The sequence below is a fragment of the Anomaloglossus baeobatrachus genome, chromosome 4 (assembly GCF_048569485.1).
Source record: "Anomaloglossus baeobatrachus isolate aAnoBae1 chromosome 4, aAnoBae1.hap1, whole genome shotgun sequence".
Classification (NCBI taxonomy): Eukaryota; Metazoa; Chordata; class Amphibia; order Anura; family Aromobatidae; genus Anomaloglossus; species Anomaloglossus baeobatrachus.
Window position 1 is genome coordinate 106,619,253 of NC_134356.1, and position 23,011 is coordinate 106,642,263.

The 23,011-nt window shown below is 45.2% G+C and overlaps 1 protein-coding gene across 3 annotated transcripts in view; it reads right to left on the bottom strand.

Moving 5' to 3' along the window:
- SLIT3 (slit guidance ligand 3) overlaps nt 1–23,011 on the bottom strand; it is an 878,603-nt gene that overhangs the window by 85,141 nt on the left and 770,451 nt on the right. For all 3 annotated transcript variants that reach the window (XM_075344498.1, XM_075344497.1, XM_075344499.1), the window contains 2 exons: nt 14,821–14,918; nt 1,982–2,121 (listed from right to left, as the gene is read on the bottom strand). In XM_075344498.1, coding sequence (XP_075200613.1) covers nt 1,982–2,121; nt 14,821–14,918 — 238 coding nt within the window. The remainder of the gene's footprint in view (nt 1–1,981; nt 2,122–14,820; nt 14,919–23,011) is intronic.

Genomic DNA, 23,011 nt, shown 5'->3' on the forward strand with positions numbered 1-23,011 from the left:
CGGGGATGAGTCCCTGTCCTGTGTCCGGTCCGAGACGCCCGGGCCGGTTGTCCTCGCTGCCAGTCCTGTTTCTGACGGTCCTCCTCTCCCCGTTGCCCCCGTTGCCTCTGCTGGGAGATTGGCTAAGCGCCGTGCAGCTAAGAAGGCGGTGCGGGGTCAGCGGTCCTTCCCCGCCTTTGCGTTGGGTCCCGGCCCGGTGTCTCGATCCGGGGTGCCCCTGGGGTTCTGTGCTCGGAGGGGGGGGCTTAGAGGGGGGGGTACTGTCACGCTCCCCGTGTCCCAGCACCACTCCTTACCCACTGATCCAATCCATGTGTCCACCAGTCATGGCTGCCGCTCCCGCTCCTGCTCCCCTGAGTCCTGCTCCTGGTCTCAGGAGTCTGACTTTGAGTATTGGCCTCAGGATTCTGTATAGGACCGGGCCGCGCCCACTCTCCTGGTCTTATAGGCCCAGCACACCTGCAGCAGGAAATGACATGAGGCTGTGCTGGGTATATAAGACTTGCCTTTCCATAGGGGCGTTGCCTGATCAACGTGTCCTTTAGCTTGTCTTTAGAGCTAGATGCTCAGGTCCCCTTGTGCTCTCTCCTGTGACTATTTGTCTTTTGCTATCGGGTACCTGTGCCTGTTTCCTGCACTATCCCATAGAACTCTGTGATCCTGCTGACCCGGTTACAACCGTCCCGGCCACGCCAGTGCTCCGGCTTCCGTGTACTCTGCCACCTGGTGGCGTACTCGGTCCAGTGGATCCACCTCCTGGGCCCATCAGTCCTCCCGGTCCTGACAGCTGCATCTCTGTGAGAACCGGCAGACGTACACAGCAGGACCTCAAATTGGTCGACTTCCGCAATAGTGACATTACACCGTTTGTTAACTTATGCTCCAATTGGAAGTTCGCTTGGCAGTAACAATATAGAACCTCACATGTGATGATATACTTACAATGCATATAATCCCTGTCTCCTGCTATATCTGGCTGTTTCCCATAGATCACCTTATATAGGACACTGGATACAATATCCAGGTCCTATACTGCTGACCACACATCTATAGGACAAACAGGAATCTAACCTGTGACCCTGCTTTCCATATGCAAATTAGCGATTTATTGTGACCAAGGTCCAGGAGGACCAAAACGTCAATTGCTCAATTGTATTAAATTGTAGCGCTATTATATTAAAATCCACATTTGTTTTGCATCAAATTGACTTGCCTCCTTGCCAATTCGCTCTTAAAAAGATTGTGCAGTGTTATACCTACACTAGTTTTCAGGGATTTCACATCCCCACACTAGCACCTCTAAACTACACTAGACTGAGATTGTGTGCACACTATATATCTGACTCTTGAAGCTCACAGCAGGCAGTCTTGTTCTTGCCCATACGCTGTCACTTCAGATGTAGCAGAGCTGGAATCATGGTGGAACCTCTCGTGGATTATATTGGACCTGGGTGTTGGGGGGGGCGTTAATAAAGGAGTGAAAAGGGTGATTTTTTTGTATTTTATTTCAAATAATGGATTTTTTTGATGTTTGTGTAAATTTCTATTCACTAACAGATTAGTAATGGGGGGGTCTCATAAACGCCTCCGATTAGTAATGTAGGGTTTAGTAACCTATAGTAGTATGCTTTATCTGTGCTGGGTATCATAATATGGGTGGACCATATGCCAATTTTTTGTTTATTTATTTTTACACCATAGGTACACACATAGGTCACTGTGACCCTGTCACACAGTGTCAAACACAGCGATGTGTCTTGCCCAGCAGGACACCGCCTTTGAAGAAAATGGCCTGGACCATTTGGCAACAACTAGCGATCTCACAGCAGGGGCCTGATCGCTGTTAGGTGTCACACATAACAAGATCGCTAATGAGATCGCTACTGCGTCACAGAAACCGTGACTCAGCAGTGATCTCGCTAGCGATCTCGCTATGTGTGACAGTACCTAACTATAATAGTTTCTTTAAGTCATTCTTTACCTGTGTAGTTAGGTGGACAAAGGCAGACATAATTGTTGATTCCATCTATGCAGGTAGCGTTGTTTTCACAATCATTATCTTCACAGTCATCTGGATTTGTCTCACACTTATCACCTTCAAATCCCAATGGACAAGCACAACTACAGAATACATTAAAAGAACGTTAGGAGGCCCAAGATCTGATGACCTTTAAATCAATTTCTAACCAATGACGCTCACGAGAAACATGCTAATGCAAAACATACAGAAAGTGCCTTGTCTAAATTTCTGACAATATCTAGCATAAACAAACAACATGAGAAATGGCTCTTCTTTTCTTGATACACAAAATCTACTTCTAACAAGAAAATCCGCTTATCAAACATTAATTAGAATAAGTGATAATGTTTAGGTAATCTAAAGAAGTAAAGCTGGGTTTACACACTGAGACTTTCTAGCGATCCAACCTGCGATCTCAACCTAGCCGGGATCGCTACAAAGTCTCTGGTGAGCTGTCAAACAGGCAAACCTGGCCAACGACGCAACAGCGATCCGGACCTGCAGAGCGACCTAGCTGGTTGTTGGGGACGTGTCAAAGCACTATTTGAAAGGGAAGTCGCTGTAAAGTCCCCTTTACACACTGAAACTTTCTAGTGATGCATGCTGCACAGCGGGAAACAAAGGACCTAGGAATGGTCCTGAACGATTTGTAGCGATCACAACTTCACAGCAGGGGCCAGGTCGCTGATAGGTTTCACACACTGCAATGTCGCTGGGGAGGTCGCTGTAACGTCACAAAACCGGTGACGTTACAGCGATGTCGTTTGCGATGTTGCAGTGTGTAAAGCCACCTTAAGAGACAGCAGAAATATGTCAGCGATCAACATCTTAAGAATAATTCCCTTTTCTTGCTAACATTCTTGTTTATTTATTGAGGTTATTTTCAGCTAAAGATGAGAGGGTAGATTTGCTTGTATTTTATCAAGCAGTAGCCATGATTCCTTTAAGTACACTGGCTGGAAAGGTGTGGGGTGATTTATTACCGTCCATTAGCATTCCTGTTATTATCAGTTGTTGCTAAATGATCTAATTTACTTTCTGGTAAACAGAAAAGTCTGCATAGATTTTTTTGAGATCCAAGTATATTCGTAGGTCTCCGGTGTCAACAAAATTATTACTTGCTACAAGCCCTAATTTAATTGATCTAGGCATGTTAAAAAAAATGCTATGCTTTTTAGATATTACAAAGGATTGTACCATAAATGCTATTCATACCCAATGTACTCAAAGTCTGTTAATAACTGTTTTAAAGTAATTTTCAAAATAATATCTCTTCGATCTCTTTTATTTGCTTCACATATTCTTTTAGTTGCTAATTTGCTGGGAACTGACTTTCACCAGAATCAGTGACCTTCTCTGGTAATCAAGTCTCTCCTTGCTTCATTTGAGTATGAATCAGTGTACTGTTTCCATCTCTCATTGGTAGATACAGTTCCTTGAAAAAGTATTCATACCCCGTGAACTGTTTTACATTACACCCACAAACAAATCTATTTTATGTTATATACAAACACTAAGTAGCAAGTCTTTATGAAGTTCTGAAGTGTAGAGGAAATTACAGATTTTTAAATATTCAAAACATATAAATCTTCAAATTGTGATGTGCATTTGTATTCAACCCTCTGTAGTCTGATACCCTTAAATAAAATCCTAAGTGACCAATTGCCTTCAGAAGTCACCTAATGAGTAAATTGAGTCCACCAGTGTGTAATTTATTCTCAGTGTATCTACAGCTATTCTGTCAAGGCCTCATAGGTTTGTTTGAGAACATCAGGGATCAAACAGCATCATGAAAACCAAGGAACACACCAGACAGGTCAGGGATAAAGTTGTAGACAAGAGTAAAGCAAGTTTAGCTTATCAAAATAGCCCAAGCATTGAACATCTCACGGAAACCTGTTCAATCCATCATCCAAAAATGGAAAGCATACAGTGCAACCGCAAACCTACCAAGACATGGCTGTTCATTTAAACTGACATGCCAGGCAAGGAGATCACTAATCAGTGAAGTAGTCAAGAGGCCCATGGTCACTCTGAAACAGCTAACCAGAAGCGCAAAGCAGTAGAAATGCACCTAACTACTTCCCTTACCACCCAATCACAACTGAAATAATCAACACAGAGGAAAAGATATTGATGGCAACAGCTGACACTAGGGGAGGGACCCGACGTCCTGAGGCTGTGAAGAGCATCATCGCTGAGATCGACGATGCCCCACCTCCCAGTACTACCATCACTTGAAGTAAGTCTCCCAGAGCGCAATACTTGGCCAGAGCAAGTACTGCACTAGCTCTGCCCTCCTGAGGCAACACCTTACCCATCATGGCCAGTAAGGGATGATAGGTGACCTGACAGAGTCGGTTTGCGCCCAGGTGAGCGAGGTACTCTCTCTGGTACAGATGCGTCAGACCTGGCAGAAACCTGAAAGTAAATGAAGAGAGACAAGCACTTCCCCCAAGTTTTTGTGGTGGAGATGTAGCCCTAAGGGCTCCTCCTGACATGCAGACTATGGAATTCCCTTTCTTAGGGGTTCTAGGATTTCTTCAAAAGGAGTGAAGGATGATTTTCCTGATTCCTTAGGAACCTGGAGGTTACCATAAGGAGGTAGACCGGGTTAGGTTTTAACACAACTTTGTCCATCAATAATTGAGTAAACGGATAGGCTGCCAATAGCAACTGAAGGTCATTAAGTCTACGGGCCAAGGTTAAGGCTTAATGGGAGCTGAATCCATAGCCTCACAGGGTTGTGATTAGGGTTGGAAATACCAAATTTAAGTCCCAGGAACAAAGATTTGAACTTTGCATTGGACTGCACATAAGGCTTGCTTTTAAGAATCTTGAAACCCAACAAATACTTGCAAGATCACAATCATAATTCTGCCTAAAGCTGATACCTTTACTTTAACCACTTAAAAGGGTATATGCAGGACTTAGAAAAAAAAGGGCATAAGCACTAATAGTCAAGTAGTTGCTACCTACCTACCTGTTGTGCCCGGCGGGACGTTCTTTGCCAGCACACAGCTGTCAGAGACCACTCCTGCAAGCAATACTTTGTCAACAGAATGGAGGCTTCTTTTCCACTCTGTTCTATAGGTGAGGTGGGACTGATGAGAACATGCTGATTGACAGCCGGCTCCCTGCTACCTAGCTGTCAATCAACATGACGTTGGCTGTCTTGCCCCGTCTACAGAACAGAGTGGATGAGAAGTCACAGCTTTGATGTTGCGTCATCAGCAAAAGCAGCTCAATCGCCGACAGAAGAGGTCTGTGGCTACTCTGTGCTGGTGAAGAGCTTCGCAGGGTACAACAGGCAGGTAGGTAACAGGTACTGGCCTGTTAGTGCACAAGCATATGTAAAAAAAAAAAAGAAAAAAAAGTACTGGATGTGCCTTTTAAGGGCCGGGCAATTTTTCATTTTTGTCGTTTTATTTTGTGGGATAAGTTGTACTTTTGAATGACACGATCCATTTAATCATTTGATGTAATGATAAGCAGGAATAAAATTCCAAATGTGGCGAAATAGCAAAAAAGTGAAATTCTGCAATTTGTTTTGGGGTTTTTGAATTGCAGCATTCATTTTACCACAAAGCTCATCTGGCAGTATGATTCTCCACGTTGGTACAATTACGTAGATACAAGAAATATATAGCTTTTGTTTTATTTAAGTGGTGAAAAAAACAAACAAACCCTTGCCTGTGTCATGACGTTTCGAGAGCCGTAATGTATTCAATTTTGGGATGGAGCTGTGTGAGGGGTTGTTTTTTGCTCCCCAAGTTAAGATTTTTATTGATATTATTTTTAGATATATGCAATGTTTTAAACTCATGTTATTAAATTTTTTTTCTGTTGTTGCGGTGTCCAAAAAACTACAATTCTGGCTTTGGACTTTTTCTCGTTAAGCTGTCTACCGATTGGATTAATTTATATTTTCATACATCAGACATTTACGAAAACAGTGATATCAAATATGTGTATTTTTTGTTTCTTAAATTTAAATGTGAAAAAAATGGGGTGATTTGAACTTTTATTGTGCTTAGTTTTAGTGACATTACTTCTAGACCTGCCATTTAACCCCAATCTCCATCCTGAAGAGCAAGGAAACATGAGAAGCTCCACCTGGCGAAGTAACCAAGCTCTGGGTTACTCCATGTCGTCAGGTGCTAACTCGGTGCCAAAAAGTGATAGCACAGCCTTTTGTATCGCCAGCCTCCATCTGGCGTAACCTGAAAGTAATCTCCGGGAGTTGTGTGAACACTCCTGATGTCATTTGTAGCGCAACGCACCAGCGCAGTCCAGAAACTAACTGCCATGATACGAGGCTCAACAATTTCACTGAAGCACTTACACCACCCCTTGCAGCAGTATAGTCTCTACTACTGAGAGCTGAGGTGCCTCAGCTCTATACTTGTCAGACTGCGAGCAGCATACTTTAACACACACAAGCAGGTGGAGGAATCCAGCTCACCATGTGCACTTGGAAGTCCTTTTAGATGGTGCACGGAAAATCTCCAGCCAAAAGGTTAGCACAAAAATTCAGGAATCTGGCATGGCATCTTCATAAAAAAACCAAATGTATTGATCCATTAAAATCCAATAAAATGGACAATACACGTTTCGGGGACACCCTTGTTCACAATCCAGGATTGTGAACAAGGGTGTCCACGAAACGCGTATTGTCCGTTTTATTGGATTTTTATGAAGATGCTATGCCGGATTCCTGAATTTTCGTGCGAGCATACTGTCTGCCCAGAGAAAGCAAACTGAACAAGGCCTTGGAAGGTTATCTGACCTCCCTGGAAAAACAAAAGGGTGTACATTCTCTCTGCAAGGACAAAAAAACACTGATGTGATTGAAGAGGCTCCTCCTTTTCATTTCTGTAGGTTTAATGTCCTCAAAGGACAGATCATTTCTCTCTTTGGGTGTGGTCATGTGAATGTTCATGAGATGAGCCTTCTCATTTCTACTGCCATACTACAGAGGTTCTGTTCATTCCTTCCCTCTAAGCACGCCAGACAGCTATTTCCATAGATTGCTGTGCAATGAACATGGAATAGCCATACAGAAATCTCGCTGTGAGTAGAGTGATTCTGTCTGACCACTTAAGGGACATTTACACGCTGCGACATCGCTAACGATATATCAAAGGGGTCACGGTGTTTGTGACGCACATCCGGCGTCGTTAGCGACATCGCAGCGTGTAACACCTATGTGCGACCTTAAACGATCGCAAAAGAGGCAAAAATCGTTTGTCTGTGATACGTCGTTCATTTACCAAAAATCGTTGTGTGGTCAGTAACAAGGTTTGTCGTTCCTGCGGCAGCACAAATTGCTATTTGTGACACCACAGGAAGGAGGAACAACCTCTTACCTGCGGCCGCCCGCAATGATGAAGGAAGGAGGTGGGCGGAATGTTCGTTGCGCTCATCTCCGCCCCTCCTCTGCTATTGGATGGCTGCCATGTGACGTCGCTGTGACGCCACACAAACCGCCCCCTTAGAAAGGAGGCGGTTCGCCAGCCACAGCGACGTCGCAGGGAAGGTAAGTCCGTGTGACGGGTGTAAGCGATGTTGTGCGCCACGGGCAGCGATTTGCCCGTGATGCACAACAGATGGGGGCGGGTATGCTCGCTAGCGATCTCGCTAGCGAGATCATAGCGTGTAAAGCACCCTTTAGACTCAGCTCATTACAGGGGCATGCTACACACCTTAAAAACCTATTACTAAATGATGGCTTTTGTTTTTAAACTATACTGTAAATAAATATATTTACTGGTAGTACAACCGAAAATTAAGACAAATTTCTTGCAAAAATGTTGCATTGATTTTTGAAAACTAAAAATACAGGAGGATATATTTTGTATTTTCTCATCATTGCACTTTAATAATGCTTGAGTATTTATGTATAGCACGTTAAAGCACCACTCTAGAATTTTTTAATGCAGTGCTGAAGTAGTGTTTTAAATGTAAGTCACCTGAATCCTGTCTGATCCTAATCTTCCAGCGGCTTCACCTTCTATCACCAACGCTTAGAGGGGCTTCGGTGATTTGTGACCTGACGGCTGCTCAAGAGTTTCATGGAACACACCGGAGGTAACTCTTCAATGTAACTCTATGACAGCCTTGTTATCACCTTGTTCTGGCTCTCAGAGTTACATTAAGACTTTGCGACTCAACATCTGACTGCTGGCCAGTCAGAAGCTACTGTCACAAGATGGCGCAGCAAGACCAGACCTGCGTTGGTAAAACATGAAGCAGCAAAAAAATTTGTATATGACATGTGGCAGGGGACTTACATTTAAAGTGCCACTCCAGCACTGGAAAAAAAAAAAATGCTGGAATGGTGCTTTAAAGGGAACCTATCATCTAGAATATGCGTTCTGACCTATCAGCAGACGCATGTGTGCCCTAATTACACCTTCCTACCCATCCCTGTGTTATAAATTTGTATAACATGAAAGTAATAAAAAACGTTTTATTACCTTCATATTTCGTATGTAAATAGCAGGGAATGTGGTCACAGGGGCGGCGCCTTGCCCTATGGACGTCTGCATATTTCCGTGGTATCACGCCCCTGTGGGCGTGATACCATGGAGTGACGTCCTCATCGCTCATTCTATCTTGCGCGCATTGCAGCAGGCTTCGTTTCCGGGTGTTCAATCGCTGGCTTCAGACGGCAGTGTGCGTCTGAAACTGACAAGGAGAACCCGGAAGAGAAGCCTGTATGTGCTCTAGACCAGCAATGTCATACATTTCCTCCCTCCTGGTGTGTGTCTGGCAATAAGATACTTTGCTGCTGCAGGAGCCTCCACCTGGCCTGGTCAATGCTCCATCATCAAAGCAAAAGACTTATTGTCATGTGGTGTTTTGTTCCACACTCAAGGGGTGCCGTTACGGTGTTGAACTGTGTTCACATTGTAGCGTAAGAGAGGCAACCTGAGGTCTTCTAGTTGCTCAGCCTGAGCAGAGAGTTGGCTGATTCATTTCCATTAAGAAGTTAATTCTTGTGGATTTGTGTGTGGCTTCTAGGAGCAGGTTGCTAATTACCACTCACAGCTGTCTCTTTCCTATTTAAGGTATGGAAGCTTGGGTTCTGAGCCAATAATAGTTTCAGCATAGATCCAGCGATTCCAGTCAAAGTAGTGATCCAGTCTTTGGTGATCTGTAGTTAGTATTTTGAGTGGTGTGAAAGTTTCCCTGTCATGCATTTACTTCTTTCCTTTTTTCTCTATTCCCCTGTAAACGTATAGTCTATCCTTTGTGTTTGAGTGCAGTGTGTACGAGTTTTCATTCTTTGTCAGTGTCATTTCTATAGGGTTTTGTTACTGTGTTTCCAGCCCGCCCCAAGGGTGGGGGAGAAGGCAAGTAAGATCAGGGTTTGGAGAGGAGTCAGGGTCATGCTGGGGGCTCAGACCTCACTGCCATCGAGCCTAGCTCTGAGATAAGGGACAGGGCAAGGACTCAAGTCTGAGGGACAGCTTAGGAGTCCCTGTTCTGTCATTTCTTACCCCGTGATACTAGTAAAACAGATAGGAGCAAAATTATCTACTGTTGACATTCATCATGTCCTATGAGGAACGGTTACAGGTTTTAGGATTGTTTAGCTTGCAAACAAGAAGACTGAGAGGAGACCTAATAGCTGTCTACAAATATCTTAAAGGCTGTGAGGGTGATCAATGAGTGGAATAGGCTGTCAGAAGAGGTGGTGAGTTCTCCTTCAATAGAAGTCTTTAAAAAGAGGTTGGAAGGACATCTCTCTGTGATGATTTAGTGAACCCTGCTTTGAGCAGGGGGTTGGACTAGATCAGACCTGGGCAAGGGGCGGCCCGCAGGCCACATCCGGCCCGCCTACTCTCTGTGACCGGCCCGCCTGGCTCAGGGCGTCCTTGCTGGCCGGTCACTGATGAGGGCAATCTGACCTGTTGTCCGGAGCTCCAGGCTCTGGGAGGCGCGTGGTCAGATTGCCCTCATCAGTGCCCGGGCAAATGCCGGGGCCCTGGAGAGCCGGGGGGGGCTCACTCGGCCTCGTCAGTTCTGGTGCCCCTTGGCCGGGGCCCACTCGCCTTAGTTCTGCTGCCCCCGGGCCGAGTTCCGGGGACCGCAGTCCTCGGCAGGAATCTGCAGCGCCGTCCCTTTAAGGAGCAAAGACTTCCTGGTTGAACTTCATATGTGGGCGCAGCTACCGGCCGGCGTCCTGCTCATCCCACAGATGAGAGTTGCAGTGCCTGCCAGCGACCCCCAGCACAGTGCTTCTTTCCGGCTCTGTGTGGGCCCCCTCTCCACCGTGACCTGAGCGGTATGTGCCCTCCCCACCCCCCGATTTATGGGCCCTGGTGAGCTGTACGGGCTCTTCTCCCCCCATAGGTGTATTCCCTGCAAGCCCCCCCCCCCTCCCCGGTGCCGTATGTGCTGGGCCCCAGAATGTGCTGGGCCCCAGAGCCGCGTGTGTTTCTGTCTGTATGTATATATGTAGCAGAGCTATGTGTGTATGTATGTATATATATAGCAGAGCTATGTGTGTATGTATGGAGCAGAGCTATGTGTGTATGTAGCAGAGCAATGTGTATGTATGTATATATGTAGCAGAGCTATGTGTGTCTGTATGTAGCAGAGCTATGTGTGTCTGTATGTAGCAGAGCTATGTGTGTCTGTATGTAGCAGAGCTATGTGTGTCTGTATGTAACAGTGCTATGTGTGTATGTAGCAGTGCTATGTGTGTATGTATGTAGCAGACCTATGTGTGTATGTATGTAGCAGAGCTATGTGTGTCTGTATGTAGCAGAGCTATGTGTGTATGTATGTAGCAGAGCTATGTGTGTCTGTATGTAGCAGAGCTATGTGTGTCTGTATGTAGCAGAGCTATGTGTGTATGTATGTAGCAGAGCTATGTGTGTCTGTATGTAGCAGAGCTATGTGTGTCTGTATGTAGCAGAGCTATGTGTGTCTGTATGTAGCAGAGCTATGTGTGTCTGTATGTAGCAGAGCTATGTATGTAGCAGAGCTATGTGTGTCTGTATGTAGCAGAGCTATGTGTATGTATGTAGCAGAGCTATGTATGTAGCAGAGCTATGTGTGTATGTATGTAGCAGAGCTATGTATGTAGCAGAGCTATGTGTGTATGTATGTAGCAGAGCTATGTATGTAGCAGAGCTATGTGTGTATGTATGTAGCAGAGCTATGTGTGTCTGTATGTAGCAGAGCTATGTGTGTCTGTATGTAGCAGAGCTATGTGTGTCTGTATGTAGCAGAGCTATGTGTGTCTGTATGTAGCAGAGCTATGTGTGTCTGTATGTAGCAGAGCTATGTGTGTCTGTATGTAGCAGAGCTATGTATGTAGCAGAGCTATGTGTGTCTGTATGTAGCAGAGCTATGTGTATGTATGTAGCAGAGCTATGTATGTAGCAGAGCTATGTGTGTATGTATGTAGCAGAGCTATGTATGTAGCAGAGCTATGTGTGTATGTATGTAGCAGAGCTATGTATGTAGCAGAGCTATGTGTGTATGTATGTAGCAGAGCTATGTGTGTATGTATGTAGCAGAGCTATGTGTGTATGTATGTAGCAGAGCTATGTATGTATGTAGCAGAGCTATGTATGTATGTAGCAGAGCTATGTGTGTCTGTAGCAGAGCTATGTGTGTCTGTAGCAGAGCTATGTGTGTCTGTATGTATGCAGCAGAGCTGTGTGTCTGTAGGCATGTATAATGTGTATCTATGTATGTCAGTGTATATGGCTGTATAGATGTGTCCGTTCTATATGTATTTTTGTGAGTTTGTCTTTAAATATGTATGTGTACGTATGTGTGTCTGCGTGTTGATGGGGCCCACTGGGACTCTTCCGCCCGGGGTCCACAAAAACCTGGAGCCGGCCCTGACCCTCATCACACGCTGCGTGTCGGGCAGGAAACAGAGGACAGATCCTGAAGCTCCGCACAGTGTAGGCAGCGGAACGCAGGAATCTCTCCTCTGTTCCTTGCCCGACACTTTTCTCTGTGACACACGCGCGCCCTGATATCGTCAGTACGGCGCGCATGTGTCATTTGAAAAGTTCCCGCCCGGCAGGAGAAGCTGCAGAGGCGGGGGCCATATGGAGAGAGGCAGCGGCGGGGGCTCCTAGGAATACAGTGTCGGCGCAGCCTGGCCATGTGAAGGAGAAGCAGCTCAGCGGGGGGCTCGTACGGAGGTGTCTGAGGACGGGAACGATAAGAAGAGAGGTGAGTGGTTACTAGTAACCTGCGGGGACAATGGGGGCGGGCAGGCGGGGGGCTGGGGGAGAGGGGTAACTTTTGACAAATATTTTGGGTGTAGTGGTTTAGTATATGGGAATGTAGTTTTACAGGTGTGGTATATGGGGGGTGTAGTGGTGTAGTTTTATAGGTGTGTAGTGGTGTAGTATAATACAGGTGTATATAGGAGTGTAGTATAATACTACACCCCTATATACACCTGTATTATACTACACCACTACACCCCTATATACACCTGTAATATACTACACCCCTATATACACCTGTATTATACTACACCACTACACCCCTATATACACCTGTATTATACTACACCCCTATATACACCTGTATTATACTACACCCCTATATACACCTGTATTATACTACACCACTACACCCCTATATACACCTGTATTATACAGGTGTATATAGGGGTGTAGTATAATACAGGTGTATATAGGGGTGTAGTATATTACAGGTGTATATAGGGGTGTAGTGGTGTAGTATATTACAGGTGTATATAAGGGTGTAGTGGTGTAGTATATTACAGGTGTATATGGGGTGTAGTGGTGTAGTATATTACAGGTGTAGTGGTGTAGTATAATACAGGTGTTTATAGGGGTGTAGTGGTGTAGTATAATACAGGTGTAGTATATAGGAGTGTAGTATAATACAAGTGTAGTATTTAGGGGTGTAGTGATGTAGTATAATACAAGTGTAGTATATAGGGGTGTAGTGATGTAGTATAATACAAGTGTAGTATATAGGGGTGTAGTGATGTAGTATAATACAAGTGTAGTATATAGGGGTGTAGTGATGTAGTATAATACATGTGTAGTATATAGGGGTGTAGTGATGTAGTATAATACAAGTGTAGTATATAGGGGTGTAGTGATGTAGGTTATCACACGTGTAGTATATAGTGATGTGCTGCAGTTTATTACAGGTGTAGTATATAGTGATGTAGCATATTACAGGTGTATATAGGGGTGTAGTGATGTAATATATAGTGGTATAGTATATAGACGTGTAGTTTATTACAGGTGTAGTGTATACTGATGTATATTACAGGTGTAGTATGTGACGGGTGTAGTGATGTAGTATTTGGGGATTGTGTGTGTATGTATACATTGTGTGTATGTGTATATATATTATACACGCACAGTATATATGCGTGTTTGTGTGTATATATATATATATATATATATATGTAGAACCGAGCTAATTATATTAGTCCGGCCCTCTAAAACCATCCCAATTTCTCATGCGGCCCCATGGGAAAATTAATTGCCCGCCCCTGGACTAGATGATCCAGGAGGTCCATTCCAACTCTACCATTCTATGATTCTATAATTCTATGATCAATCATTTTTTGAGTTTAGTGTTCCCAGTGTGTTACAGTGTTAGGCGTAAGACACACTGCATGAAAATCGGAGCGAGTGGAATGCGATAAAACATCACATTCCACTCGGACCAATATTAGACTATGTGTCAGCACCCATGAGCGATTATTTTCTTAGCCCTATTCGGACCGAGAAAACAATCACAGCATGCTGCGCCTGTAATGTGGTCCTGGTTTCTGTCGCACCCAATCGAGTCTATGTTGCGAGAGAAAAATCGCACTGCACTCGCAGTACATTGCTGTACCGCGATTGCAGGCAAGAATGGCAATAGCCGGCTACAGAAGAGAGAGAGTGATAAATCCCTTCCTCCCCTCGCAGTGCCGGCCCGCCCCTCCTCAGCACCAGCCCTCCCCTCCTCAGTGCTAGCCCGCCCCCCGCAGCTGAGGTCCGATCGCATGATCGGACCTCAGTCGCAGTGACACTCGCATGACACTCGGCTCCCGCTGTGCTGCCAGCATGAGCCGAGTGTCATGTGAGGATCGCATTAATCCCCCATGTGGCCCCGGCCTTAAGGTTCTTCATTCATGTTTTTTTCTTTAAGGAAACAATATTAAATTGCTATATCTATTACCAGATTAAGTTATTTGTTACCAAATGGAGATGTACGAATAACATTAAATATTCAAACAGAAATAGAAGAAATGGTCAAAATAGAGGCTTTTATCTAAGGATCACTAACAATAAACCCAGTGTTATGCTCAAAAATGTGTCACTCATATCTAGTTTATACAACTAATCAAATCTTTTTTTAGCAATGAAATTAAAAGCTGAGTGATTTTCAAAAGGGGCTCCAGAAATCCTATTCTGTATTATTACACAACGGTGTGCTTATAGCTATTATTCAGTACAGATTAATTTCAACAGGTCACATACATGCTTCGATTTCTAATGTCAGAAATATAATGACTCAAGGCTTTAGAAGACCACTGCCTGGTTTCGGTTATTAAAGGGCAACTGGCTTTTTTCCAGGACAACCAAAGGCTACATCTAATGAGACAATCCGCTAAGTGGCAATACTACACTCCCTAATGTGAATCTGATAACTAATGATTTGTTAATAAGACGGATTTCAGCTCATAGCTGACATGGGAATATATTCTCTTTATCTGCTTTATGTACAAGATATGCATGAACAGTAATCAAATTCAAACAATCCAGACATGACTAAATTACCTGAATCCATCTTTATTGACGTCATTGGCATGGCAGGTCCCTCCATTCTGGCATTTATTCTGGATGCATCCATTGATGGGCAGGTCACAGTCTCGGCCCTATGAATGGAAAAAAAATAAATATTTGAAATATCTACAATGATCATTTGAAAATGGAAGCCGGATGTTCCCGCATACATCTTGATTTTCTGATTATTGTGTTTTCAGCTTATTCACCACTAATAAACTATTAAATCGACAAGATATTTTCATTTTGTAACACTTATTTACTGAAGATAAAGGTGTTGAGTTAAGTAGTAGATTCTAGTATCTGGAATCCTTTCATCATGGATACTGACATAATAAAATAATATTACCTTATATGTGCCACTAGGGGGAGCGTCTTACAAATGGATTCACATAGCTATGGAGTCTGTCAGTAGGTTCAACCCTCCTATCCTATGCCATCTATATGGACATGCAGGTCATAGAAAGTTGAATAAAATGATACCTGGATATCTGCGATCTGATATCTTATTTCAGAGTAAAGCTATGTGCGCATGTAGCGTTTGTCCCTGCAGAAATTTCTGCAGCGATTTGAACAGCACGCGTGCACTTCAAATCGCTGCAGAAAGAGTCCGTAATGAAAAAAAAAAAAAGCCGATTTCATGCGCTCTGAGTGCAGCCCCTCCCATAGACAGAACAGGAGCTGCAGGCAGAGCGCAGGAAAGAAGTGACATGTCACTTCTTAGAACGCGCGCTTCGGGCAGCAGCCGAAGCGCTGCACTCTAATACGCCACGTGCGAACGTCTCCTGCATAATCTTCATAGATTATGCTGGGGACGCAGGACGCATGCAGTTACGCTGCGGTGCAGATCGCAGCGTAACTGCATGCAAATAGGCAACGTGTGCACATAGCCTAATTCACATTTTCTTAATATGTAGATGAGTTGTTAAGATTCATGGACAGCACACAGATCTCCCTGGGAATCTGCCTCAAGAGTTTATTTTAAATGAAAGGGGGTGTTACCAGTTTGAGACATGTAATGACTAACAGTCTGCGCTCCTGATGTCTCACACTAATAACGCCCCCCCCATTAATTTAAAATAAGCTCTGGAAGCAGATTCTCAGGAAGAAGTGTCCCACCCATAGAACTTAACAGATTATTTATATACTAGGGTTTGCTCACACTACAATATTTGAGAGAATGGTCAGCCATGTTGTACTGAGCAGGTGTGTTCTGTTCAGCAGACATAAGTACTCATGTTGCACTCAGATCCTGGGACAATTCGAGCAGACTAAAGCCCCCGTCACACACAGTGAGATCGCCAGCGAGATCGCTGAAACGTCACAGGTTTTGTGTCATATCAGCGACCTCGCCAGCAATATCGCTGTGTGTGACAAGCAGCAGCGAGTGGGCCCCTGCTGCGAGGTTGCTGATCGTTACAAAACGATCAGGACCATTTTTTGCTTGTTGGTCTCTTGCTGTGCAGCACGCATCGGTGTGTTTGACGGCGGAAGACCAACGATCTGAATGTGCAGGGAGCCAGCGTCTGGCAGCCTGTAAGCAGCGGTACGCTGGTAACCATGGTACACATCAGGTAAAGGCCACTTTACACCCAGAGATAAATCTTTGGCAGATCTGTGGTTGCAGTGAAATTGTGGACAATCAGTGCCAGGTTTGTGACTGTGTACAAATGTAACAATATGTCCATGATTTCACTGCAACCACAGATCTGCCAAAGATTTATCTCTGTGTGTAAAGTGGCCTTTACTATGCAAAGCGCTTTGCATAGTTACCTGATGTGTACCCTGGCTACCAAGCACAGCGTCGTTACATGGGTCGCTGGTGGCTGGTCTCTGATCACTGTGGAGATCTGCCTGATTGATAGCTCACCAGCGACCATGTAGCGACGCTCCAGCGATTCCTGCCAGGTCGGATCGCTGGTGGGATCGCTGGAACGTCACTTCGGGTGACGGGACCATAATTTGGCATCTAATGAGATGTATAAGTGAAAGTTCTCCCCAGAATGGAGCCATAAAATGACCTCAGTGTCATTTAGCAAGAATAGAGAAAAGCCATAATTGAAACAGCCTCAGAGCTATGAGACTGAATATGTGTATTATATGGTCGCAAATCGTGAATATAGTGGGTTAATACAAGAACCAGAATCATAGGCCTGTCAATATTGAAGAGTTATGGGAGCATACTAAGAGCTGTGATGTGATTAATGATGTTAGTTGATAAGAACATGGAGATTTATGGTTTATAACGGAATTAGGTATTGATGTTCATGTATATTGACATATTGGATTTGTGCCTTCTTTGTCTTAGCATATAACCACATTTTCCCGCTTGATGCATGATTGCTGTATGATGCAACATATATACACCTTTTTCTGCAAACTGTTGCCTTTTGTCTAAATCAAGTATAAAAAGCCTTTACACTATAGTTCGGGGCCAGATAACCAGACCACCCACTGCCTTTGTATCTGGACACCTGCGTGTGTCTGCGGGCCTTGTACCCTGTATCCTGTATGTGTGACGCCCTGACAAAATCAGGGTGTCACAGATAACTGCACCCCTCTTCAAGGTGCAGGAGTCCCTCCTCTTTGGTGCTCCATCACAATCCCCATCCTGGTGCACAACATAAGCCAGCAAAGCCTAGTCACCCCCCATGACAATAGGGACACACCAGTGGGTGGGGACAAGAAGATGACAACGCCCACCTAGGGGTTCTGAGGTGCAATGGGAGGGGCCAGAGTCAGTGAGTTAGAGAGTCAGAGTTGGAGTCAGAGAGTGACGGTTGACAGTGAGGTGTGGAGGGAAACTGTGGTAAGGACTAGGTGGCAGTCAGTGGACAAGGTCACAGGCAACGGAGATCCGGTCATGTGAGACCTTAAGCGGACTGGGGCAGGGTTGTAGCCTGCCAGTGCCGACATAATGAATCCGGTCCGGGGCGTGCACAGACAGGGTACCTGGACCCTAGGGCGAGGTGCAGCTTCCAGACCCTTTCCAATTAACCAGCCGGGAACAAGATTCCAAGTCTCGTCCCACAGGAGGCCCAGATAGAGCGAGACAGAAGCCCAACAAGGGGGATAGGGCTCCGCAATTGCCTGCTAAGATCCCACGGGTCAGTTCTCGCGGGCCACATCTCCCAAAAGACAATAACAGTAGACTTCCCCGTTCCACACGGAGTGGTCACAGTAAAAGTCTTAAACATAAAGTGCAGGTGTAAGGGCCCTTCTTCTACCATACTGGGGTGCGGGATCCGAATGCACCCTCCCAAGGCTCTGCAGACTGTACCTCCCTCACATCATCTCACCTGTATTGGGATACCCCGGGTCAACACCTCCCCTACCCGTGGAGGGAATAACATCTAGTTGCCCCACTCCATCAGTCCTGGGCATCACCTCCAGTGGCAGCGGTGGTGTTACTACAATCACCACATACCACGGGTGGCGTCACTGACAAACTTTTCCCATATATTAAACAATCCTCCCCCCCTTTTTCACTTGCGGGTGATGGACGGGTGCTCAGGCCTGGGTCCGGCTTCCCCTCGAGCCACCGCAACGACCCCGGATCCGAGCGTCTCGAGTAGCCCCCCCGCTGCGGTCTGTCCCCTGGCCCGCAATATATCTACTCTGTTTTGTACTCTTAAATAAATTCTCAGCCCCTGCTTGAAGAATTGTCTACACTGTCTTTGTTACGGGGGGCTGTCTGATAATAAAACCTAAAGGAATATCAGACAGTCAGGGTCCACCATGCAAAGACTCTGCTGCAGACTATGGCAGAGTGCAATACCTCTGTTAAACTCACAGAGGAATATAATTAGTAAATAAAACAATTCCTCCCTTACTTGGAGGGTGTGTGGAATGATCTTTGTTAATGATCACAGAGACAAAAGCAGTGAGTGTGAAATGGCACCTACCTAGGTCCGTTCCTCTAGTGGTGCCAGGAGACGGACAGCAGCGTAAGCCGCACAAAGCTCCTACCTGCATTCGCTCCACTAGTGTGCGAGGACACGAACCACTAGATATGGCACCTGCATAGGTCCGCTCTTCTAGTGGTGCAAAAGAGACGGACAGCAGCGAAAGCCGCACAAAGCTCCTACCTGCGTTCGCTCCACTAGTGTGCAAGGACACGAACCACTAGATATGGCACCTGCCTAGGTCCGCTCTTCTAGTGGTGCAAAAGAGACGGACAGCAGTATAAGCCGCACAAAGCTCCTACCTCTGTTCACTCCCCTAGTGTGCGAGGATACGAACAACTGCCAGACGCAGTATAAGGAACGTTACCCTAGCGGCAACGTCCACCTACGAGTAGAATCACAAGGCCCAGCCGGACCTGCCTATGTCCGCTCCACTAAGAGGTAAGGATACGGACTCCAGCCGAAGCTGTAAGGTATAAGAACGCTATCCTGTCGGTAGCGCTCACCTAACATAGAGAGAGAGATGCCTAGAGGGACGTGCACAGGGCGTCTACCCTCATGCATGAACCAAGAGGACTGAGCACCGGGCGGCGTGCGTCAGGGTCTTATATAGACTTTGTGCCTCATCCAAGATGGAGGACACCAGAGCCAATCCGCTGCCAGAACGACAGGAATGACGTCACGCTGGCCTATCACCGAGCAAAGCGTCATAAGCACATGACCAGCGACCAATCAGCATAGAAGGTGTCAGAGACATGTGACCACGTGTCACAAGCACATGACCAGCGGCCAATCAGCTTAGAAGGTGTCAGAGACATGTGACCTCGTGTCAGCGATGATGTCACCCGCACATGTGCAATGGCTCCAAGATAGGACTTAGTCTCCAGCGCTTGTACATGTGCAGTAGCAAGAAATCCGAAGATAGTCTCCAGAGCCACAGCAACCGTAACAGTCTTTTTCAATACTGTTGAGAAGCCCTCATTCTTGGACACTTTCGTAATCTTACAGAGTATAGATAGGCATGCTATCCAATGTTTTATGAGAAAGCACTCACTCCAATGTTATACCAAGGGGCAGTGCCCACCATCAGTTTGCACCATTCACTGCATGCTACGATTGGCTGCGTATATCGGACAGCGTGCACACACTCATTCAAGTCAATAGGTGTGCGCAAAATATCTGACTGCACTCGGATAAAATACAAGTGCAGTCTGATATACACTGACCCACACACTGACACAGAATGCAGAAGCGAGAAGTCAAATCAAAAATTGTGAAATTACATTTCGAGACTCCTATTCTTCCACAGTGTCTTCAATAAAATGGCACCAGAGATAGTGGTACAGGTATGTGTGAACTCCGGTGCCATTTTAATGAAGACATCATCCCTGTAGCTATGTGCACATGCCACCAACAGCAGAAATGGTGGCACAATGCAAAATTTAAATAAAGAAAAGGGGGCACACCATGGAGGATGTAGGAGGAGAAATTTACAGAGAGGACCCAACCCACAAAGACCCACCCCCAATGCACATGCCAATCAAAGGTGCAGTGCATTTCTGGAACTTTGATTGCAGATATTTCAGCAATCAAGCATCACATCTTTCTACAACAGGTATGCTTGGATTCAGCATCCGACTGCCAGTATGGCACTGCCCCATATAACAAAATTCTGGAGGTTAGTTCCCTTTAATAACATTTGCCACATGTCTACTTTCCATCAGCACCATTTTTGAAAATATTTTTTTTTTGCTAGGGTTAAAAGTATATTAGCAATTTCTCATTTTTCTAACAATATTTACAAAACCAAAGTTTTTTAACTCTTTTGCACCAGAGCCTGTTCTTGCCTTCGTGACTTGGATCATTTTTATGATTCTGACCAGTGTCACTTCGACAGGTTATAACTTTGGAACGCTTCAACGGATCCTGGTGATTCTGAGATTGTTTTTTCATGACATATTCTACGTCAGGATAGTGATAAAATGAAAACAATATCTTGTGTGTGTATTAGTGAAAATATCGGAAATTTAATCCAGAAAGTTATGTCACATAAGATAGTGACTAAATATTCCCCACATGTCTACTTTACATCAGCACAATTTCTGAAAGATAACTTTAGGAAGTTAGAAGGGTTCAAAGTTCATCAGCAATTTCTCATTTTTCCAACAAAATTTACAAAATCATTTCAATTTTTTTAGGGACCACATCACATTTGAAGTGAAGTGATTTGAGAGGCTAAGGTGATGGAAAATACACAAAAGTGTCACCATTCCAAAAACTGCACCCCTCACACTGCTCAAAACCACATCCAGGAAGTTTATTAACCCTTTAGGTGCTTCACAGGAGCTAAACCAATGTGGAATGAAAATATGAAAATTTTACTTTTTCCCACAAAACTGTAAATTTAGCCTCACATTTTGCATTTTTACAAGGGTAACAGGAAAAAAATGCACCATAAAATTTGTTGTGCAATTTCTCCTGAGTACGCCGACATCTCATATGTGATGAAATTCTACTATTTGGGTGCATAAGTGAAAACTGTGGAAAAAGAAAGCGCAATAGGGTCTTACCCCAATATATATAGGGTGAAGCAAAGAATAATCCTACTCACCAATTCGGGTTGTGACAGTCACAACACCTATAGCAGCATGTAACACCAAGTCCCGGCAGCGGTCCCCAAGAGGCAGATAACAGAGAGTAGTAGAGAATGGGTTTCACAGCCGCGCCAAAAGACTACTGGATTCTTCTCAGATTAATGTTTCTTTTATTTCATAACAGGTCAAGTCTACGCGTTTCAGGAGAACACAGCTCCCTTCTTCAGGACAAACCAGCAAATTTGATGATTCTTTGCTGGTTTGTCCTGAAGAAGGGAGCTGTGTTCTCCTGAAACGCGTAGACTTGACCTGTTATGAAATAAAAGAAACATTAATCTGAGAAGAATCCAGTAGTCTTTTGGCGCGGCTGTGAAACCCATTCTCTACTACTCTCTACTATTTGGGTGCATGGCAGAGCTTGGAAGGGATGCAACACCATTTGACTACAAAATTGTCTAGGAATCAGTAGCAGACGCCGTGTTGTGTTTGCTGAGCCCTGATGTGCCTAAATAGTGGAGCTCCCCCACGAGTGATTCCATTTTCGAAACAAAACCCCTCAAGGACTTTATCTAGATGTTTGGTGACCATCCTGAACCCCCGGGGGCTTCACCGAATTTTATAACGTTGAGCCATGAAAATAAAAAAATACATTTTTACCACAAAATTGTGAATTCAACCAGGTAGCTTGTTTTCACTCGGGTATCAGGAAAAAATGCACCCTAAAATGTATTGTGCAATTCCTCCTAAGTACGCAGATACTTCATATGTGGTGGAAATCAACTGTTTGGGCGCACGGGAGGATTCAGAAGGGAAGGAGCGTGTCAGGTTTCCGGGTTTTCCAGTTCTCTTTTGACAAAAGCTTGCCCTCGGTTAACATGGAGTTTACTGTTCTGTTGCCCTACTTCCTGTCCAGCTGCTTAAAAGGCCGCCTCTAAGCCTAGTCCAGTGCCTGAGTATACTGCTTGCTGTGTGCTCCTGCCTTGCTGCTTCTAATTCCTGATTGCCTTTGGATCCTCCTGAAAGACTACCGACCGACTCTGGACCATACCCGGTTTCTTCAAGCTGTGCCCGGACTCCGTCTGCCGTCTGTGGTCAGCACTTCTGCCCGGTTCCTTCCGGTTTGTAACCACTCTGGACTATCATCCCGTACGGACACTTCTGGACTTTACCACTTGCCCCTTGTGTCCCGGCTGCTGCGCATTTAGGCCTTCCGGGGTGATTGCCGGACAGTCCCTGTATAGGGGTTCGCTCTGGTGGTCTCCCTGGGGGAGTCCGGTGCGTGGCCCCGGGAATTCCCTTCGCTCCGTTTCGGGAAAGTATTTCCTGTGTTTGTTCTGCTGTGTTTGTTCCGTTCTGTACCTACCGTGGTTACATATTATAAACATCTTGTACCAAGAACTCGTCTCTGGTTGTCATTGCCCTAACGCTATCGAAATCCTCAGAACATACAATAGTATTACATTATACTCAGGCCATAAGAGGATTTCGCTGGGGCAATGACTGAGACACGAGTAGATCAGCTCTTTTCCATGATTAACTCCTTACAGCAGGAGATGGAGGCGGTACAAACTAAACTTAGAGATGTGGAGGCACAGCTGGGCCATGATCACCAGGTATTGGGTCCGGCTATTCAGGATTTGCAAGTCGGAGTGGAGGCTCAGGAAGCCGTCCCCACTACGTCCGTAG